Source organism: Peromyscus maniculatus, chromosome 10 (assembly GCF_049852395.1).
Source record: "Peromyscus maniculatus bairdii isolate BWxNUB_F1_BW_parent chromosome 10, HU_Pman_BW_mat_3.1, whole genome shotgun sequence".
Lineage (NCBI taxonomy): Eukaryota > Metazoa > Chordata > Mammalia > Rodentia > Cricetidae > Peromyscus > Peromyscus maniculatus.
The window spans coordinates 88,866,070-88,889,326 of record NC_134861.1 but is presented as its reverse complement, the minus strand read 5'-3'; the positions used below and the strand labels follow the sequence as shown (position 1 = coordinate 88,889,326).

The 23,257-nt window shown below is 45.0% G+C and overlaps 1 protein-coding gene across 1 annotated transcript in view; it reads right to left on the bottom strand.

The window, feature by feature from the left end:
• Window positions 1–8,101, bottom strand: part of Fras1 (Fraser extracellular matrix complex subunit 1) — a 420,836-nt gene extending 412,735 nt beyond the window's left edge. Inside the window, exon 1 of the mRNA XM_006975359.4 lies at window positions 7,045–8,101. Within this exon, the coding sequence (XP_006975421.1) occupies window positions 7,045–7,117 (73 nt within the window). The 5' untranslated portion in view covers window positions 7,118–8,101. The remainder of the gene's footprint in view (window positions 1–7,044) is intronic.
• Window positions 8,102–23,257: the final 15,156 nt, after the last annotated feature.

Genomic DNA, 23,257 nt, shown 5'->3' with positions numbered 1-23,257 from the left:
GCGTACACTGTCCGTCACTGGCCAGCACACCATTACAGGCCATGGGACTGGAATTTCAGCTCTCGCCACCACAATGTTGACTTGCAAAATCAACATTGTGTTCCAGGCTTGTAAAGAAATCCAGTTTAAGAAATAAGCAAACATCCACAGCAAAGCCCATTTGGGGAAGTCCGGATAGACCCTATGAACTCACGGCAACGTGAAAACATGATGGAGAATGACCCCACATTTGTCCTTGTTTAAGCCAAGCATCTGGGGCAGACCCACGTTGAACAATATGGAGTTGATAAACTCTATCATTAGAAAAAGAAATAACTTCATGTGGGTTACTCCACAATGTGCAATTCCAAAGGAAATTAGCTTTGCCAAACCTCCGAGGGCTTCCCTAAAACGAACAGTGCTACCCGGAAGGCAGCCGCCCGCATGAGTCTCCATTAACACACTTTCCAAAACCTCATTTCTACTCTCTGGAGAAAAGAAGGCATTCCAGTATGATGCCGAGTCCCATCAAACATTCATCATCACCCAAAGCCAGACGAGGCCATCCAGAGCGAGCGTATTTCTCCCACACTATGGCAGGCTGCACACCCACCAACAGATGAAGCTGGGATGTTTTCTGGCAGTGAGTGCTGGGTGCATCTCCTGGTACAAGAAAGGCAGAGAGGCCTTCATTCCAACCAGTCACATCATGTGGGAAACATAGCTTCTCCCTCCGCTCACTACGTTTTTTTCTTAAGGGGTACTCGAACTGCGCTGTGGTTTGGACTTAATGGGTTTAGATGAACTTCAGAAAACCTACAGCTTTAGATGAACTATTAGAAATGGTAGAGAAGGAAAAGCAGGTTTTCTTTTCAGGAAAACCTGGGCATAGGGCACAGTTGGAGCTGGATTCTCAAGCTAAGGCCATCTCTAGTTTCAGGGCATGGACTACGGCTGAGACACCAGCATCTTAATCTCTACAGTGAGGGGTATTCCCATTACATACACACAGAGCACCATGAGGTAAATCTCTATCCTGAGTCTGGGCTGTTCTCCTCCCTGGCTACTCAGTTTATTTCCTGTGATTCACATATGCAAAATATTACCTGCATAAAATAAAAGTCAGAAAGGGTCCCTTGCCTGAAGTCTCTTGGAGATTATAATGTATAATAATTTAATATAATAATCCTTTATGAGGCACCAATAGAAAGTTTAATACTTTTAGAGAGATTTTGAGATATAATTGGTAACATGCTTCCATCCCAAAACTATATTAGCCACAAAGATTGTGGCTGGCATCTGAGTCAATTAGGTAAATCCAACATACACAAAATGTCAGACTTTGTGTGCCAGTTTCCTCCTTGATGAAAACTTTGCATCTTCCAGGGAAATTCTTAGATGGGATGTTTACAGGAAGGCGAAACATCAGGATGTTCCATGGGGAAATAAAATAATGCAAGGGGCACTCCTAAAGACAGGAAGTAAACTCAAAATAGCTTCAGGAAGTCCCTGAAGCTGACCAGATTCACTAGGTCCCCTTCTCACCACAAGTGTATCAAGAGTAAAGACTGCTGAGAGTCATTCCCAGAGAAGCCAAATGATAAAGGAGAAGCAGAGACCTGCCAAGGAGCCTGGAAGAAGCAGAGGCATGCTGCCTAGAAGACACAAAGACCAACTGAACTGCCTACAAAGGACTCAATTGAGCCACCGGGAAAGGACACTTTACGACCTCTTACGCCGTTTGCAGGCTGTGTAGCGTGCACCAGGTTCCCAGCTGGGGTGGGCTTGGTGATGCAGCTGTCTTTGAGTCACTTCTGCTCCTGTTAAGTAACCCCTCACCTACAGTCAGGTAAGTAACCCAAAAAAAAAAGTCACCGGTCTACCAACTTGCACTTCGGTAGTGTCCTACTTTGGTCTGTCATGGACTCACTATTTGGACTAAGTAGTTATAAAGGTGTGTGTTGTGTATTCCAGGAAAGGTCTACCACACAACACAGACACACAGGTCCAGAGAAACCATGGCACATAGAACCATTAAGACAAGAGATTTGGGTCAGGTGGTGGAAAAACCAAAAAAACAAAAAAACAAAAAAAAAGGTAAGAGATTTGGACAGTAGGATGTTCTAGTTAGGGTGACTATTGCTCTGATGAAACACCATGATCAAAGTAACGTGGGGAGGAAAGAGAGTGAAGTCAGGGCAGGAACTCAAGCAGGGCAGGAACCTGGAGGCAGCAGCTGAGGCAGAGGCCATGGAGGGAACTGCTTACTGGCTTACTCCTCATGGCTTGCTCAACCTGCTTTCTTATTGGACCCAGGGCCGCCAGCCCAGGTGTGGCACCACCCACAAATGGGCTGGGCCCTCCCCTATTGGTTGCTAATTGAGAAAATGACTGACAGCCAGCCAGATCTTACAGCATTTTCTTGACTGAGGTTTCCGCCTTTCAGATAACTCTAGCTTGTTTCAAGTTGACGTAAAACTAGCCAGCACTCGGGGTATCACCAAGAGAGGACTCGTTAAGATCAAGCAGCCACAAGTTGGCATTCAAATGTTCACACTTTATGTTGTGTTATAATTCAGCTATGCCTGGGCACGTGGTGGAATAATTAAAATAGAATCATTTCTGGACTGACAGGATGGCTCGTGACGTGATTACTCTCAGGATTTAGATCAATTAATAGAGCAGTAAAACAAAAATGGGCATCCGCTTCTGGACTACCACAAGATCTGGCATGAGGCTCTAGCTCTGCCGCATGGTGGTCCCTCCCCTCTTCTGAGCCATGTGGTGGAGAGTGTTTTATGAGGACTCGTGCCTGAGTAAAATTGAGTGAGGTTGCCACCCAAGTCCGTAACAGTGAATATAGATGGCTGTGGCCCCACTCCAGGATGTCCATGGGGAAGGCGATACTCAAAATCTAATCCCACAGGGGAGTGGAAATGCCGTATATTAGAAACAAGAACCTATGATGATACATCGCCTATTTATATCTACTAGTGATGAAAACCAAAAGCTGCGGTCAGGATCAATCACCTGGAGCCTGTAAAATCTCAGTCCTGAGAAACCCGAGAAGGGCCACATGTTCTCAGAGCCCTGCCCCTATTTTATCAGTATCATAAATTTGGGGATATGTAATCTCCTTTGTTCCCTATGGTGTCACAATTCCCAGCTCCCACCACACCTAACAGGGTGTAAGAGCTCTCCATGAAGGTTTGCAGAATCAGAGATGGAGGGAGATGTTTGCGTCAACGAAGAAGCCAATGCGGTCCTTCTCTGACACTGAGTTTTAAGCATTAAATGCCTGATCAAAGGAGCTCTCTGGCCAAACACAGAACCACATCTGCTGATATACCTGTAAATAAAACAAAACCTCCGTCAAATAGTCCTTTGCAATCTGTTAATAGTAGGTACAGGAGAAAGCAGGGAGCCTGTGGGATTAGCTAAGGTCAAGGGGTGGGACATACACTAGGGTTCAGGTCTCCAAGAGTGTTTCCCAATTCCACACCAGCTGTCTATGTGCTGAAACTCACAGAACTCCCATGTGTCACAAGTCAAGATGGGTCTCCAGGAAACGGGGTTGCAGTTTTTCTGACTCAGGAAGCAGCCATGTTTGAAGCTTCCCTGTGCCTTCATGACATTATTAATCCCTCAAATCACAGTCTATCAGCTATCTTTTTTTTAAATATTTTTTAGGATTTTTTTAAAGATTTATTTATTTATTATCTATACAGTGTTCTGACTACATATAGACTTGCAGGCTAGAAGAGGGGACCAGATCTCATTACAGATGGTTGTGAGCCACCATGTGGTTGCTGGGAATTGAACTCAGGACCTCTGGAAGAGCAGCCAGTGCCCTTAACCTCTGAGCCACCTCTCCAACCCCAGCTTAGCAATCTTGAGGTGATATACAATAACATGACCAACAACTTGGCTATAAAAACTCATCTTTCTGCCAGGAGGTGTTGGCACACGCCTTTAATTCCAGCACTCGGGAGGCAGAGGCAGGCGGATCTGTGTAAGCTTGAGGCCAGCCTGGGCTACAGACTGAGATCCAGGACAGGCACCAAAACTACACAGAGAAACCCTGTCTTGAAAAACCAATAAATAAATAAATAAATAAATAAATAGGTGGGTAGGTAGGTAGGTAAATTCATCTTTCTCTTGATACTTAAGATAAAAATTTAGAACCTGAAAACCTCATCAAAATCTTCTGTTTGTTTCTGTTGTCTTGTCATGCTGGGTATTGAACCCAGGACCTTGAGCAAAAAGCTCTATCACTGATCTGTAGCCCTAACCCCAGTCTCTCTCTTTTTTATATAATTAGAAAACATATTTAAAGCTCCCACCACAGAGTACCTTCCTCATTTAGTTAGCTAGTTCATTCAAGGCCAGTCACTTAATCATGGAGGCTGATCTATTTAAATTAATTGAGAAGAATGTTGTTTGGTAATCCCTGCAGCTCTTGAGGTCACACTGCATTAATAGGAGCTGGAGACACGGGAATTGCTGGAGCAGCCCTAAGCTCCCAGGCCAGTGAGGAAGGACTCACTATAGCAACTATCACTGTGGGAAGAATTAACTGGAGTACCATGAGCATTCTCTGTTGTTGGCTAAGAAAAACAAACAAACAATAAATTCTTCCATAAGCTGGCAGGACAAAATGTGACTATATGATCCCTCTAGCAAGACATACGTAGGTGCCTGTTTTAAAAAATCTTCCCCTGGGTCAGTATCACAATTATCATTTAGGGAAATCTCTAAGGGCCATATGTTGTCCTTCTCAGTCTCTTGGGTTATTTGTTTTGTTTTGTTTGGTTTGGTGAGGGGGGGAGTTATTTGGTTTTTTGGTTTGGTTTGGTTGATTGGTTGGTTGGTTGGTTGGTTGGTTGGTTCTGTTTTTTCAAGACAGTTTCTCTGTGTAGCCCTGGCTGTCCTGGAACTTGCTTTCTAGACCAGGCTGGCCTGGAACTCAAGGAGATCCACCTGCCTCTGCCTCTGAAGTGCTGGGATTAAAGGCATCTGGTGGCAGTCTCTTCGTTTTAAAGAAAAAGAAAGCTTTGACTGGCTCAGAGCGAAGGCCTTACCAGACGACAGATGATCTGTGAGTGAGACCATTATCACACAAATAAATAAATTAAATGAGCTAAAGTATGTAAAATGCTTAGCACAGTGCAAGGAAATGATGTGTTCAGTAGATATCTGTGTTCCTTCATTCTGAGCTAAGCATGGATTGGCTGAGAACTCTCAGACATCTTGCAGTCTAGGATCTAATGTGTGCACTCATGCAGAATGTTCTGAAGGTGGGTAAAGAAATAAGATGCAAAGTTCTCCAAGAATCCTTGAAGGATTCACACACACACACACACACACACACACACTCACCCCGGCAGTTCATAAACTTTGCCAGCTCTATCTACCGACCCTCCAAAGAGCATGCCCCATAGCCTCTTAATAATAATGGCTTTTGTCATTTCAAGAGGTTTGCTTCTGAGAAACAGCATTGTTCCAACTGCCCCCTGGTGAGCAATCCAGGAGTGATAGCATGTTTTCTGTGTCGTTGGGATATAATTTTTAAATAAGAAACTGCCACCAAGTGAAACTGTAATTTTTCGAAGTCCTAAGTTGAAGTTTGGGGAGCCTGGGCTGACTCTCCCATCTGGTTAATTACTATAATTAAATTTTCCAAGTTTTTTTTTTATAAGTCTGCACACGTGTATATACACAATTCTTTTTTTTTTTTTTTAAACAGGTTGCCCCACAGTTTGAAAAGGGCGGCACAGCCCCCTGGCGTGCTTTTCCAGGGAATAGCATCCTTTTGACATCATTTCCACGACCATGTGAGAAGGTGGCGCCTTAACCTGTGGGGAGGAAAGTCTGAGCGTGGATTCCCGAGGCCAGCCCGCTTGCTAAGAGAAAGGTGGTAAGGAAGAGAGGCGCCACCGCTCTGGAGACCGGAAGCCCACCTGAGGTTTTTGTCCTCCTGCGACCTCCAGCCGCCCCCCAATTCCGCGCCGAAGGTGCGGGGAAGGCGACGCGGGCAGAACACCGCCTAGAGGATTTGCAACTGGGCAGGTGAACTCTTCCTGCAGCTGGATGAATAATGAATGGAGCCGGGAGAGCCCAGCCGTGGATGAAGTCGCCCCCTCCCAGCCCGCCACTCCCTTCCCCCTCCCTGAGTGCTAACCCTGACACTGTCCCCGCGGCTCTGAGCAGGTGAGAGGCGCGCCAGGGGGCCTGGGGGTGGAGAGGAGCGGTGCCACGCCAGACTCAGCATGTCAGCGCCCCCCCTCTCCCCGCGCCCCAACTCTTACTGATTTATTATCTGAGCCCAGATTGCGTGTGCTATCCTGGTGACAACACCCAAGTCTCCTTTCTCTCCCCCAGCTCTTGGGGAAGTGGGTTGGAGCCCCCCCCCCCATGAGAACCCCGGGAGAAGAGAAGAGCCCACACTCTTATTAACCACTTTTTCCCCCCTAGAGAAGCAGGCAGCCTCGTGTTTTCGGTACCGAGGAAGATTTATTTCAGAGCAACTGAATCGTCTACATCCAAAACACTCTAACCCCCTACTTATAAAATCTTAAGTGGGGAGACTTATTTGGGGAGCGGAGGGCAGTAAGAACGACGGAGCTGGGGTGAGGATTTTACGTTTCAGAGGAGTGAGATCAACTGTTCGCTCCTCATCTATAGGCTCCACGTAGTTGCTTTTCCTTCAGGGGTTAGGGTAGAAGCGGAAGGAAGATCCACTTCCAGAAATGTCACCTCAAAAGGCCACCCATCCACCCCCAAAAAGCAGAGAGGAAGCCGTGGCGGGCTGTGATTTTTTTTTTTTTTTTTTTTTTTACCTCAAGAGAAACCAGGAGTGGGGATTTCAGGAGAGAGGAAAACCCACTCCATGTCCGCCCCTCGCCCCAAATCAGAAACTTCCACCCAACCCACAACACTCAAAAACCCCGCTGAGTGTTTTAAACGGCACGAAGGAACACCACACACACACACACACACACACACACACACACACACACACACACACACACACACACACACTCGGCACCGCGCTTTTTACCTTACCTTCGCAATGAGGCAATACTGCAAATTCCGCCAGCGCTAGGGCCACCCCGAGCCACGCTTTGAGGACACTCATCGCCGCCGCGGCACTCTCGCAGGAGGAGCCCAGCCTTCAGCATCCAAGAACCTGCTCTCGGCCAAAGCCCAGGCTGCGCCGGCGCCGGGAGCCGGGACGCGGGCGCAGACAGTGGGGAAAGGCGGCGGGCTGCTCCGCCGGGAGCCGAGCTTGGGGGATGGACCCGAGAAGGATGCCGCCGCCGCCGCCCAGGGCAACCCTCAGCCCCGAGGCTCACCCGGCTCTCCAGCCAGCCGATCAGCCACCACCGTGAGCCGAGCCTGCGAGAACCAGGCAAAGCACAGCCCGCCGCCAAGTCTAGCTGGAAAGTTGCGGGTCAGCGGCTGCTGGGATCTCGCAGCATTCCCTCGGGCTAGACCAGCTCCTCCAGAGGTCCCCCGACTGGCGAGATGCAGGCGCAGGTTCCTCCTCCGCAGCTTTTCAAAGTTCTCTCGGCACGCCCCCCGTCTGTCGGCGTGCTGTCGGCCGAGGGGGTCGCGGCGAACGCGCCGGGCCGGGCCACTGCAGCGCTCAGGGAGCTCGGCCGCGCAGGGCTGCTGGCTGCAAACTTTGTGCGGCCCTGCGGGAGCTCCGGGACTCCGGGGCGCTGCAGCCGCACCGCGCCGCTCGGCTGCTGCAGGCCAGAGCTCCACACCGAAGGCGTGGGGGGCGCTGCTGCCACTTTCTCTCCCCCGCCCCTCGCCTGGAGGAGGAGTGCAGAGGGGCGCGGCTTGCTCCACACCGACGCCCACCTCCGCACCGTGCAGCCCCGAGCAGCCCCGCAGGGTGGAGGTGCGATTACCCAAGTGGAGGTGGAGCCATAATTGTAGATGCACCGAGGAAAGAGAGAGGCTGGAAAAGACCCCGAACTCAATGCTCCTCAGATGAGGGGCCTGGAAATGCACAAGATAAGTCCCCGAGTGGATCCCAGCATTTGAGGCACACACGCTCCGCCTTCCTCCGGCCTCTCTCGCCTCCTACCTCCCTCCTTTGCTGGGTGTGAAAATGGACTCAGAGACTCCGAGCTTTGGCAAAGATTCCAGAGAGTCACGTGGGGAAGGGGAGCCGCGGTGAGGGGGTGGGGGAAGCCGAGAGAGCAACCTGATCCCCTTATTCATCCTGCAGGAGTTGGATTGGCTTTGTCTGGGGCGGGATCAAAAGTGGCCACACCGGAGGGCGGGGTGGAAATAGGAGGTTAGGTCTTCATTCAGACACTGTTGGAGGGTCCTCGATCCAGGTCCACACTCTTCCCGCCTGGAGAAGCCAGTTCGGGACTGGGTGCTCACCCCAACTCCTAACTGCTACCTCTTCACCTCTCAGTTCGCCCCCTCTTGCCGAACACCGACCCTGGAGCAGACCTGGTGGTCGGCTTCGCTTTAGGGCCCTCAAGGGTTTTGCCTGCAGCCTAGAAGTCTTTGGGCACGTGAGTTCTAGGTTGAGACTTCCACAGTGAATGCACCTTTAGAGCTCCCTAAAAGACTCCGTCTGAAAACACCACACTGTCAGGGTGGATCCAGCTGTACCCCCAAATGCCAATGACTGGGAAGCCAACGTCAGGGCAAAAGCCTTCTGGCGTTCTGGTGTGCACACTTGAAGAGCGCAGGGGTGGAGGGGGTGGTGACTTCCAGCCAAGACTGACTGGTAGCTATTTTTAGAGGACTAAATAAAAATAGCTGGCCCAGGTTTAATCATTTTGAGCTGGAGATGACTGCGCCGGAGAGATGCAGCCTGGGTTCCGATGGGCCAGCAGGAAAGATGCCCGGGGTACCTTGGCAGAGCCGTGATGGCTAGACTGTCCGGAAAGGAACTTAAAGTAACAGTCAACACTGAGCTGTGGATAGGCAGGGATCCTAGTAACTTCTGGTAGACCTGGCCGAGTTGGGCAAAAGTACACTGACTATACCAGGACTTCTGGCTTTTTAGAATAACCGAATGAAATAAAGCTGGAGGGTCCCTGTAAATGTCGCCACTTAGCCACAGCGTTGGGGAACATGAGATAACCTAGGCATGACTGTCGATGATTCAGAGGACTTGGGAATTGCCCAGCCTTCCCTCAATGCTCTTCTGAGCTGTTGTGGTCCTGGGGACAGCAGCGTTTTTTCTCTCTATCTGAAGCACATATAGGGACTCTGTAAACACGTGTTGGAAGAATGGACTGAATCAAGTAACCATCGCCCCCAGAGTGCAGCCACAGCGTGGGTGGGACCTGACCTGAGTTCCCTCCCACTTCCCCTCTCTTCATTTAAAAAGTAAGGCGGTGGTGGCCCACGCCTTTAATCCCAGCACTCGGGAGGCAGAGCCAGGCCAGCCTGGGCTACCAAGTGAGTCCCAGGAAAGGCGCAAAGCTACACAGAGAAACCCTGTCTCGAAAAAAAAAAAAAAAAAAAAAAAAAAAAAAAAAAACCACGTTGATGCCTGCGAACAACCAGATTGTGACCTTTAACCCCTCCTAGTTTGTAGCCACTGCAGACAAGGAGTAACTTAAAACAACTGGTTTTCACTAGAATAAACTATTTGATTTCGTTTTTAAATATGCCTACAATTATGGCGCTCAAATGGGGTCTCAAAACATCTTTTATACTTGCAAAATGAAAACAATCTTTTTTTCTTTTTTTAAGAAAAAGAGGTGGAGAGGCAGGAGCATAGCGTTACAAGTTCTGCTGCCAGATGCGACATGTGTCGCTTTTCTTTATAACAGCCCCCTTCACCACCAGCCCTTCACCAGCTCCCATGGTCTTCTCTCTATCCCAGTAGCAAGTAGCCCCAGGGTTCGCACTCCAAGATCACTAAAATCTCTGCTCACAGATGAGTCTGTATGCTCCCGAGCTTTCTTCGTATGCCCACATCACTTCTGTTCCTATGCCCCATAGTATCTTGTTAGATCAGCCCTGTCATCGAATTCACCTGGTCCTGAGGCTACTCGACTGGTAGATAACACATCCTGAATATTTTGTGCCTAACATGGGACACTTTGCCAGGTAATCTGCCGGTAACCCTGTGAGACAGGTGCCATTGTTAGTCTCACTGACAGGTGAAATGACAGATGGCCCCAAGCCAGGCGGTTAATTACGACAGCACTCTAGAACAAACAGCCCTGCCTACTATAAGAGCCAGGCCCCGCCACATCTCAGTATCTTAACACAACAGTCTGTCTGTCCGTCTTGTCCCCTGGACATTGGTAGACCCTACACATTGTACCCTGGGCATTGGTAGCTCCTTCCTGTAGCCAGGCCATCATGGCGTATATAAAACTCGCTACTGCACAGGGGTGAAGAATCATCGCCGTTCCTCCTGTAGTCCAAGAATGAGCTGCATGGCCCCCACCCACCTACCGCCTACCAGGAAGACCAGGCCAAGGACACGTAGTGGGTCATGTGGGGATTTATGTTCTCACTGGACTGCTCGTAACAGAGCCCTGCTCTAACCTCTCTTAAGCTTTCCTTAACTACACTGTCAGCCACTCCAGAGCCAGACCTTCCTGCTGCCGCCAGGGCTTTGCCGACCCTGCTCACAGAGTCCAGTCCTGACTCTCTTTCCTCTGCGTCTCCCTTCCACACAAGCGCTCATCTCTCTGCTGCAGGTCTCTCCTAGGGTGTGGCCCTGCCTTGGGAGCTCTCGCCATTTGAGGGCACGTGCCCTGGTTTGTCAGCTGCAGCACGTGGCAGTATCTGTTGCTGCTTCTCTCTGCTCCGCAGCCTTCAGAACTCAGGGGCAGCAGAGGTGTTTTCGTCAGTAAAGCACTTGCTGTGTAAGCATGAGGTAGGTCCTGAGTTTGGATTCCCAGCGTCCACATTAAAAGCCAGGGATGGGGGTAAGGGGGCTCTGACCCTACCGCTGAGGAGCTAGAGACAGGAGTTGCCCTGGGCCTTCTGGCCCAGGCCATTCTAGCCAAACTGATAAGTTTTGGTTTCAACGGGAAAATAAAAGGAAAGGGATCAAGGAGAACATAAGCTTTCCCCCTACGGCACGTGTTTTACAGAACTGTATGTCTTTGCTGTTGGGGAAAAGAAGCACTTTTGCCTATCTTTCTGTATCTTTGTTCTGAGGGGCCTGCTTAGACTTCCTCTGTTTGTTTCTCTCCATGTAGAAACCTTGCATTTCTCATACAGTTGGTATATTAATCATTCTCTAGGACTTCAGATACGGTTTTAGAGAAACGAAGAGGCAATTCACTGGTTTGTGGGAAAGATTTCCTTATCAGTATCATTTGAAATGTGCGCAAGGTTAAAACCAAGAAAAAAGGCTTTAAACCTAGAATGGTTTTACTGGAATAAAGCAAGCAAACCCTCCGAGGTTTTAAAATGCATTTCTCTGTTTCATTTCCCCACTCCAGGCAGCCTCCCAGTTCTTGAGTCTTGTTTAGACCATTGCAATTGTCTGTTTCTCATTGGTTAAATGTCCTGCCTTAGCAGTTGTTAAATATTTTTAGTATTACTTCTGTGCATACTGCAGAAGAAAGCCAGGCATTGGAGGTCACTGAAAAAACCAAATGGCTACAACCAAGAAAAGGAAAGCACAGAGGACATCTTAACACATTAATCCATCTCTTTCTTGTGTAGGCTACACTGGCTTTGGGTTTGTAAATAAAACCTTAACAAATCTGCCCTTTCCCATGTCATCTTTCCTTCCTGGTTTTTCAGACATCATCTTTTCTTCTCTGGGTACCCAGGTACCTCCTTCTTTCACCGAGAACACCCCGAATAGCCACAGCCTAATACTTGCTGGTTAGGAATGTGTGACAGTCACAGGAATAGACAAAAATGACAGACCACTCTATCAGAAATTCGGTATGTTCCTTTACTAACTACTTAGCAACTTTGCTGAGCTGAATATTCCCATTCGTGACTATTGCTACTGCAAGACCTGAGAAAAGGACAGACATGACAAGAAAAGGAGAAAAAGAACACAGCAGGAGAGGAAAATATAGACTGTAACTACAGGTGGGGAGCCACATGAACCCATCCTGCGCCCCCAGTGCTGAACAGCCAGCTGTAGGGCTGAATGGTTGCCCTGCTTGCCTCTTACATGACTCCGGCCTGGTTCTTCCTTTATAGCCCCTATTCTCCTTTGGGAGGGAAATGTTACCTGGAGCTATTGTATCTGCGTGTTTTATTTTTACAGCAAGGAATCTGCCTCAAGTTTCAGAGCAGACTTTGAACTTGGACGTAACGTTGTCGACTGGTAAGACTATAAGGATCCTTTGGGGTGGGCTGAGGCTTCTGCCCACCCTTGTTTGTCTTCTGAAACAAGGTTTCACAGTGTGCGTCAGGAAGGTCTGAGGCTCACGGTCCTCCTGCTTCTTCCTCCCTGGTAATGGCATCACAGGCACGTACCACCCTATCCGTGCACTGGGCATGGAGTGAGCCTTTCTCAGAGACGATATGCTGTGATTTAGATCTTGAACATTCATTCCCCAGTGGTCATGTGAGAAAGGCCTGGTGCCCAGCTGATGGTGCTGTGGGGACACAGTAGAACCTTCAAGAGCCTAATTGGAGCAAGTTAGTTCCTGGTGCTTGTCCTTGAAGGGTTTTCTGAGATCCAGCCCCTTCCTTTCTTCCATTCTCTGCTTCCTGGCGGCTGGGACCTCAGTAGCTTTGCTCCAAGAGGTGCTCCCTAACTAGTGCTCTGCTTCAGCACAGGCCCCAAACGACGGAGCCAAGCGATCAGAAGTGACACCTCTGGAATCAGGAGTCCAGATCCACCTTTCCTCATTGAAGTCGATTTCCTCAGCTTCCTGCCCCCACCCCCAGAGACAGGAAACCCATACAAGAGGATTTCCAAACCCTCTGTTTTGGGGTCATGGAAGAAGTGTTCCAAAAGAGACATTATAGCTGCCCCATCCCAATGTATTCAGAGAATTATTCTCAATGTCCTATAAAATAGAAGAAGTTGAGCAAATTGTGAGGCCTCCGGATGAAGGCACAAAGCTGAGGATCCCTAATTTAAAACCCCAAATATAAAGTGCCCCCAAATATAAAATTTATGTTATAACATGATGTCCCATGTGAAAATTCCATACCTGACCTCATATGAGCTGCAAACATGCCACAATCATAAAATGATCTTCAGTCTATAATTATAAAGTGTATACAAAGCAAGTCAACTTTGTGTTTAAACTTCAATCTTAACCCAAGATATCACTATATATATATATATATATATATATATATATATATATATATATATATTATATATATCCAAATATGCCAAAAATTTCAAATACAAAATCTGACCTCCACAACATTTCTGGGCCTAAGCATTTCATATAAGGGATATTTAATTTGTATTATATAATAATAATTAAAATTGGCATCTTAAGGATTTATTAGAGGCATACAATTCAGTACACGGAAGTTTCCACATTTGGTCATTTATATATACTCTTACACACACACACACACACACACACACACACACACACACACATACCCATACAAACACCCTTGAAAACTATACATCAAAATAATATCTCTGAGATTCCAAGTGACTTTTCATTCCTCTCTTGAGCTTACCTGGATTTTCATTCTTCTATACTGAATACATATTTGCTTTTGCAATGAAAAATGGTATTAAGAATATTTCTTAAAGAACCAAAGAAGCCAGTTCAACTTATCTTTGTACATTTAATTTCTGTCTATGGAAGGTAGAAGCTGTATGTTAGAAGATATTCAGGTTTAGTTCACGTTAGCAGTTTAATGAAGATTATTTGTCTTACTCTGCTTTCAGAAGACACGAGTGTTCGCCATCATTTTCTGGATACTTGGGATATTACAATTTTTTGGGGGGAGGTGGTTCAAGAAAGGATTTCTCTGTGTAGTTTTGGTGCCTGTCCTGGATCTCACTCTGTAGACCAGGCTGGCCTCGAACTCACAGAGATCTGTCTGGCTCTGCCTCCCGAGTGCTGGGATTAAAGGTGTGCGCCACCGCCGCCCGGCAGGATATTACATTTTTTTTACCAGATCACCCACAAATGGATTGAGCCACTTGACTAAATCTAGCTCCACAGCATCCAGCACAACAATTGTGATCCCACATAGCTACTGAATCTTAAAAGGAGATTTGTCCACACTGAGAAGTGCTGACTGATAAAGTATGGTTGATGTTCCAAATACTTGTAAAAGAAATTGCATGTCAAAATAATAACACTCTGTATTGTGTCAAGCACAATGTGTAATTAACACTTATATTAATTGGGTGTGATGGTGCATACCTATAAATAATACCCCACTAAGGAGGCAGAGGCAGGAAGAGCAGGCGTGAGGCCAGTATGTGTTCTATAGTGAGACGCTGTCTGAAAACAAAACACCTTCATTTTACCTGTTCCTCTTTGTTTTGTTTTTTTAAATAAAAAGCAGTTACTAGAAAACTAGGTTAATGTGTTCACTATAGACCTATGAAGTAGTTTAAAAATAAACTGATAATATCAAGCATTGGCAAGGAGATGAAACAACTCCCATAAATACTGGTTTGTTAATGGAAGACGGGAGCCAGTTTGGAAAACAGTTTAATAGTTTCTTATGAAGTCAAACATAAACTTACCATAGGACTTAGCTGTCTTAGTCCTACATATTTACCCAAGAGAAATTAAAGCCTGTTATCATCATAAAAAAATTCTATAGATGACTGTTTAAACTGGCTTTCTTATTCACCCAAACTAGTAAACAACTCAAGTCCCTTAACTAGAAAGGAAATAAACTGTGCATATAAAAGACTTAGCTGGGCATGATGACACAGGCAGGCAGATCTCTGAGTTTGAGTCTACAAAGTAAGTTCCAGGATAGCCAAGGATACACAGAGAAACTCTGTCTCCAAAAAAAAAAAAAAAAAAAAATGACTACAACTTAGCCGTAAATGAAGCAAATCCAAACCACACCATGGCATCAATGAACAGTAAGTGTGTCGTGCTAAGCGAAAGAAGCCAGACTTAAAAACTTACACCAATTCTATTTATGTCATATCCTCTTGGTGGAGGCTAAGAACAGTTAATCTCATGTGATTTTTTTAACAAGAGATAGAACTAGTCTGAACCTACACAGTAGTTGCATGGTCACATGTGTTTGTCAGATATATAAACTAGCAGTGTGTGATGATACATACATGTAATTCTAGCTACTTAGAAAGACAGGAGAGGCTTGTCTCAAAAAAAAAGATAAATTTTAAATTTACCACATGTAAGCCAACCCCCTATTTTTAAACAACTAAAGAAATCTTGGGAAACAAGCACTACTCTCAGGTCGGCAATAACACTGATAATAAAGTCAATTAGAATCACGTATCCAGTGCCCCACGGTAAAGCTCTACCTCCACACAGCTAGATGAAGCAATGATAGCATTCCAAAATGGCTGGTCCTCAACAAGCCGAAGTTCCCACCAGCAATACGGAGCAAAGGCCCAGGCCAATACTCAAGGGTGAGCCAGAGTGAGAGGCCAGCTTCAGTTTCCTGAGCATGGACATTTCAAGTTGCTTGTTACTTCGGCAAAACCTAACCCATACTAACAAATGATGCTTTCCTCCGTGTCACCTTTACCTTGCACTTGAGTCCTACTTTTACATTCAAAATAGCTTCCCACAGGTCCCAGGGAGGGTCCATTCCACAGAGGGCTAGTCCAGGTGTAGGAAACTTGTAGGCTTCCCTTCTGTTTCAATATATCAAACTGGCTCCATACACATCCTCGAACCCACACATTTGACAGAACTTTCAATTTCACCAGACTAGCTAAGCCTTGAATTATATGGTATGCCGTCTTCCGACAGTGAATAGAGTTAGGTTGATGAATTTATTGTCCAATCCAAGACACTTTTAAGAGCAAAAAATCATGATACTAGTAAATAATCCCAGAATAGCAAGAACACAAATCAAGATTCCTCGAAGGACTTGGCTTCCTGGAGAAGACATGGACAGCTGAACAATTTGGTAATTAGGAAGAAAAGGTGTGGAGAGTAATGGGTATTGAGAGACAACCACGGCCAACAGACAAAAAGATTTAGGATCATATACCTTCAAGAAAATAAGAACTTAACGTGGTGCTGATGGAGCTACACAATAAATTGTCTGTGAGGGGGAAGTCAGCTGACTGTAGAGCCTGTTCCTTCAGCTTATTTACAGGTATTCTTTCCTAGGAGACACAGCTGGGAATAAACATAAGGGAATGTAACTCTCCCAGTGCATCCTGGGTCTCCCTGTCTTCCTCAGAGCAGACATACCAAAAAGTAAAATCTTCCACCTTCTCAGAAGCCAACTACAGACTTGGAAATTATTTTCACCACTATCCAACGATACTGGTCTCCACAATGTAGGAAGGAAGACAACATTATCTTCGGAGTCCAGGGAGAAGCACCCAGGATGCAATTTAAGTTCCAGGACTAGCTGGTTAACTGACTTCAGATAAGTCATTAATAGATCCTCCAAGTTCTTGTCTGTAATGAAGAGATAATAATATTTGAGACCTACTTATCAAACTGGGTTCTAGTGAGACTCAATTTAAGAAAATGGATATGAAAATCTTTTGAAACATTAAGAGCACTTACACAAGTGTAGCATTATTATAAAATTTCAGCTAGGTCAGGCATTTTTCTATGCAAGGCAGTCTTAAGGATATAAATAATCACCCTGTTGTAATTGGATATGTAAATGTTCCCAGAGGTCTAGTTCAGCTGGCTCTTCAGATAAATCAAAACTGATGATGATGGTGGTGGTGATATTCTCTAACTATGAATGAGAAATAGAAAGACAGATGACCTGTTTTGATCAATGCAAGAAGACTAAGTACCCCTTAGTTATGTCATTTGTTTTAAAGATTTTCAGTGATGATCTAGCCAGCATGAGAACTCATACATGGTCAGAGTAAGCTTGGTATGTTTCTACACACTAGCCTTTAACGTTTCTCTTTCCTCTCTTATTCTATGAATGTCTAGGAATAGGCAGGCTGCAGTAAGTCTGGCTTCAGACCTTCTAGAGTCAGTCAATCTTAAAATGACTGTGGACTCTGAAATGACAGGGAAAAAGTGGCTCCAGCTCCTCCTGGGAATCTCCTGGCAGACAGACAGCCCTAAGCCTGCTGTCGGTTTTTAGGAGATTATAGAGTTGAGAAATGTTTCCCCTGTAGGCAGAAGACAAAAAGAAGGTGGGAAAGATGACAGAGAGAGCCATGACCGTGTGTCCCCCTCCCACCTTTTAGCACCATAAAATATACAGAATTTGAAAGTTGAGTGCCTCGGAGATGGAAAAGTGTTTGTCTCCCAAGCTTCCCCCCCCCCCATCAACTCAGCATCCTCCCTCAACATCTGCTGGTGTGGTTCTCACCAGTACACGCCAGCCTGGATCTGAATCAGCGATGGACCAGATATAGCAGCAGCATGCAAAGTTCAATTTAAATAAAGCCCGGCCAAAGCTGCTCACAAAATGTGAAGGACCGTCTTAGTTTACATAAAGGTTTTTCAACAGAGAAAGGTCCCACCCCAATAAGAAAGGTGAAGAGCTTTAAGACTGTAACTAATTTCCCAGATATCTAAGGACAGGACAAATATGGTGATATTTTATTTGTATTCAAATGTTATTTGTATGTTAATAAATAAAGTTGCCTGGGGGTCAGAGCTATTAGCAAGCCATAGGAAAGCAGGGCAGTGGTGGCATACGCTTGTAATCCCAGCACTTGGTAGGCAGAGCTAGGTAAGTCTCTGTGTGTTCAGGGATATAGCCAGTATTGGATACACATGCCTTTAATCTCAATACCAATCATAAAAAACCTGGAGGTCTATACAGACAGGCTGTGACGAAGTGGTCATGTGGTTGGGTTTACAACCAATGAGAAGGCAGAACAGAAACACTATAAAAAGACAGACACACAGGAAGTAGCTCTGGTTCAGAGAGGTAGGACCACCACAGGAGGAAGGGTAAGGTTTTAGCTCTTAGCTCTGACCTCTTGGCTTTCTTCTTTGCATTGGTTCTGTGTCTCTTATTTAATAAGATGGTTGGTTACATCTAGAGACAAAGCTTACGGATCTGTAGACTCCAGCGAGGCTACTCTTCCCTCCACTGGAATAATGTAAATAAATAGAGATGTGGTTTAACCATATCCCTTTATTTAAAAAGAAAGACAGTTATCTTCATCCACATCTGAACTTACAATCCTCTTTGAAGACGTTAAAATACTAAGTTAAAGTTTGAACTGAAAGAGGAGTTGTTTGTAAAACGCAATGCCACTTTACACAGTCACTGCCAACAGCCGTGGGTCTTTTTATTTCCAGTATAAGAGTGTCGATTCCCTAATTGGCTACCTTATTAAAACAAAATAAAATAACTCTGAGCAACAGACATCTTAATTAGCTGCACTTAGAGTATTAAGTCTCCTAACTAAGAGGCTAGAGAGATGGCTCAGTTGGCAAGGTGCATAAGGTCCTGAGTTCAATCCTCACCACCCACAAAAAAAGCTTGGCACAGTGGAACAAACTATTAATCCCAGCACTGTGGAGGCAGAGATAGGTGAATCCTTAGGGCTCACAAGGCAGCCAGCCAGCCTAGCCTAATCAGTAAGCCTAGGAACCAGCAAGGGTCTACCTCAAGAAAAAATAATAATAATCAAAATGACAGCACCTTAGGAGGAACAACAGTTGTCCTCTGACCTCCACATATATTACCACATGAGAACACACACACACACACACACACACACACACACACACCCCACAACACACACACACACACCACAACACACACACCCCACAACACACACACACACACACACTCCACAACACACACACACACCCCACAACACACACACACCCCACAACACACACACACACCCCACAACACACACACACCCCACAACACACACACACCCCACAACACACACACACCCCACAACACACACACACACTCCACAACACATACACACACCCCACAACACACACACACACTCCACAACACATACACACACCCCACAACACACACACACACACACACACACACACACACACCCCACAACACACACACACACCCCACAACACACACCCCCCCCACAACACACACACACCCCACAACACACACACACACACACACACACACAGTTCTTTGAAGGGCATCCATGAAAGAGAGAGCAGTTGATCCCCAGGTTCAAAAGTTACATTTAGATAAGAGGTATGAATTCCAATGTTCTGTAGCAAAGTGATGTAATTTTCATCTATATAACAGTAATTTATTGCATATTTCAAAGTCAAAGAATAATATCAATACCCCCCAAATGCAAATGTTTACACTAATGAAAATAATAGTATCCCTGATTTAGCACCATACACTGTACGCATGTACAGAAACATTATAATATACTCTGTAAATTTGTGCAATTATAACAATTAAAAATAGAATTTTAAACAGAATCCCATGTCCAAGGATGACTCTCTACCTTGGTCAATGCAGGGGTCAGCAGCTTTTCCTGCCTGCCCTGCCTTTGTACGTTTACCTACCTAACCCCACTTACCTCACCGCGGCAGCCCCAAACACACACCCCCTGCAGGGGAGATGCACTGAGCATCACGGTTGTGTAGAAATGGGCAGCAGCTACCGCTGTCAGCACAGTCCTTTCTTAAACATGAATAGAAACATTTGAGAAAAGAAACGGAGCTTGAAAAAGAAACGCAAAGATAACCAAATGGCATAAGGGATCCTGGAGTTTAAAAAAAAAAAATCATCATAGAAGAAACAAAATAATGTTTTAAGTTGAATTTTATCCTCAGAGTTTTTTGAAAGGGCACCATTCTGTAAAGCAAGCCTAGCGACTATGATTTTGAAGAAAAAGAAAAAGAAAGAAAGCAGCCAGACACATAAAGGACCTTTTAGAAAATAAAGATATGCTTGCCAAAATAAAAAAAGAAAGTAATAGAAGTTCTAAATTATGAAATATAAATAGCTGAAGACTATGCAATAGCCTGGAGATAAAACTGAAGACATTTTCACGACTCAAAACAATAAAAACTCGGGACCACTCAAGGCCAGTGTCTGTACCCAGAGTTCTCAACAAGGGAACCCGGAAAAGCACAAGAGAAGACAGAAGCCGGTGAAGCCTGCTGGGAAGGCGGTGCTGAGCACACAGAGCTGTTTTTCAGCAGATTCTGTAGGGCAGAGAATGTGAGGAAGTTTGGGGGAATAGAAAGGGGAATGAAGACAGTATGGCCTGTTTTAGAGTCAGCATCTGAGGGAGACGTTGGCTTGGCCAGGTTTGAACAGTTTCTGATCGTCCGCAAAGCTGAAAGGATAAAGGCCAGTCCGGAAGAAGAAGGTGGATCACCATAGCGGAAGCGGAAGTGACATGCATTGATTTTTCATCTACTGCAACTACAGCGGACGGTTTGAACCTAAAGAATGTTCCCATTGCAGGCAAATGCTCTTCTTCCGCCATTGTGGAGCATTCTCAGAGGAACCTATCACCACCCAAAAGGCTGGACGTACACGTTATTGCTTCCTGAAGAGCAAAAGGGGGTCTCGAATTACGTTTTTTTTTTTTTTTTTTTAATGAATGAAATACTTGAACTAGGAAAACCAATGCAAAAAAAAAAAAAAAAAAAAAAAAAGGATGGCCATCTCCCATTGAAGCAGTTAAGATTCAGAGAGTAGATAACTTTAAAATGTTTGGAAATAAATGGCATACAAGAAAAATATTGGTAAATAAAAGATCAGAAAACCAGAATTATTTCATTTGAAAAAAAATTCAAATTTCATTATGGAAATACCTAAATAGGATGGGTACTCCCACACACAAAATTCAAAATCTTAAAGAGCAATATGGGAACCAGAACAACAAAACCCCCCAAATAAAAGTCAAAGGCCACAAGTTTAAAGACATAGAGTGGCAATACAGAAGAATAGAAATGGGCTGGGGATCTAGCTCAGTAGTAGAGCACTCGCCTCCCAAGTGCTAGGCCCTGGGTTTGTTCCTCAGCTCCGGAGTGGGAGGGGGGGGGGAGGGAAGGGGACAAGAGAGAAGATTCAAGTTGCTAAATAGAAAACATACAAAGAAAAGCTGTAAGAGACAACAGAATAAATATGCTAGGCACAATTACTTTTTAAAATGACGCACATTTCCATAAAATTATTAACAAAATCACATACTTCTGGGCACTAATGCATGGACAGGAGAGCTTAACACACAGAAGAAAGTCACCTTGGGTTTCTCACATGGGAATAAAAGGAAAACACTGAGGGGAAAAAATGGGAATAAAAGGAAAACACTGAGGGGAAAAAAATGGGAATAAAACCACTGGGAATAAAAAGGGAAATATGTTTACATGCTTTCCAAAGACTCAGAATAAGAGTCAAGAATTCTTTACCAGCCTAGAGTCACACCTGTGAAAGAGAAAAAATATTATACAATCACAAGATACATGACTCACATAGGTTATTGCTGGGAAGGTCAAGAAGCAAAGAGAAAAATAATTCAGGACAAGTATCTCAGGCCAGTAAAGATTGTGTACAAAAAAAAAAAAAAAATAGCAAGGAAGACAAAGACAAGTTCTAGTTTTTTTCTAAAATGAAAAGCATTATTAAAATCAAAATCCAATATAATGTTGAAGCAAAACTTATAAAAAGGGAACTTGATGATAAGTAAATAATAATTTAGAATTGCAATCTAAAAAAAGGCAACCCCAGAAATTATGATTGAAGAAGAGAGATTAAGAAAGAAAGGAGTGGGCTGGATACATGACTTTAATCCCAGCTCTTGGGAGGCAGACACAGGTGGATCTCTGTGAGTTCAAGACCAGCCTGCTCTACCTAAGAAGTTTCAGGACATCCAGGGCTACATAGTGAGACCCTGTCTTGAAATCAGAATCAGAATCAGAATCAGAATAAAATAAATAAATAATAAAAGGCCTGGAAAGAAGAGGGAGGAGGTGAAGGAAAACGGTAAAATGGGGAACACCGTTACCCTACTTGCCAGCACCTCAAGAAGGAAAAAACTGTGCTCTCTAGCTCCTGCTGGGAGAGTTAAGGAGACCAATAAATTCCAGTTTAATGTATATAATTTCCCCAAAAAGACCTCAATGTACTGGGGTGTGGTCATACATACTGTAATCCAAGCATTTGAAAGACTGGGACAGGAGGATCATGAGTTAGAGGCCAGCATGGACTACATAGCGAGTAGTGTGTGTGTGTGTGTGTGTGTGTGTGTGTGTGTGTGTGTGTGTGTGTATGTGTGTCTGTCTGTCTGTCTGTCTATGTCTTTGTGTACATCTGTATGCAAGAGAGACAGAGACAGAGAGACAGAGATTGTCTCCCAATTCTTTCAGCAAAGGCTGTCTAGCCGTATTCTGAACACGACATGATTTCTCAGCAATAAGGTCTGAGTCATATCATATTTTGCAGTTTATATGTGATAAAAATTGTTCCAAATCAATAAGACCTCATTACAATTTTTCTTAAAAATCCTTCCTGGAATTTCTCTCTTTCCATTTCTCATTTTACTATAATCAACAAGAAGAAACCATGTTGTACCTTCGATACATTTTCTTTGAAATCTGCTCAGTTACAGAACCAAATACATTACTTATAAACGCTTTTCACACAACTTTCAAATACAATTCAGGTAAAAGTCCACCATCATACAATGAGGATTCTTTGGCCTCCTGCTGGGAGTAACAACACATTCAAGAGACTGTAAACAATACAATTTTTAACACACAGTTCCAGAGGACAGGATGCCAGAATATAGAAAAAGTAAAACCAGCTAGCTGGCTGATTTGGCCAAAGACAGTCCCAGATCACAAGAAAGTCTGTGTTCCCTTTTCTTCTGAGCCAGGACTTGTGCCAGCTCCTCATCATACTGGCCTTGGACACAAGCGTCATCCAGTGAATGCTCTGGAACTTAAGGCATGGCCCACCCTTGTCTGACCTACACACTCCCGTAGCCTTCTGCCTCCCAGTCCTGAGACAGGCACTTGCCAGGCACTAGGGTAGCATTCCCAGTGCCTATCTAGGATGCCCATGAACTATAAGTGCACCTCTTTGGGAATGGACCCTAACAATCTCTTTCCTACATTCCAGTTTTTGAAAACATGTTTTCTGGCCTCCTCTTGAGTTCTCACTTGGAGAGTACTGAACATCCACGCTTCTCCCAAGAGTCTGTTGAAAGTAATCCATGCCTTTCCTCTTGCTTCTCTGCCTTCTTCCA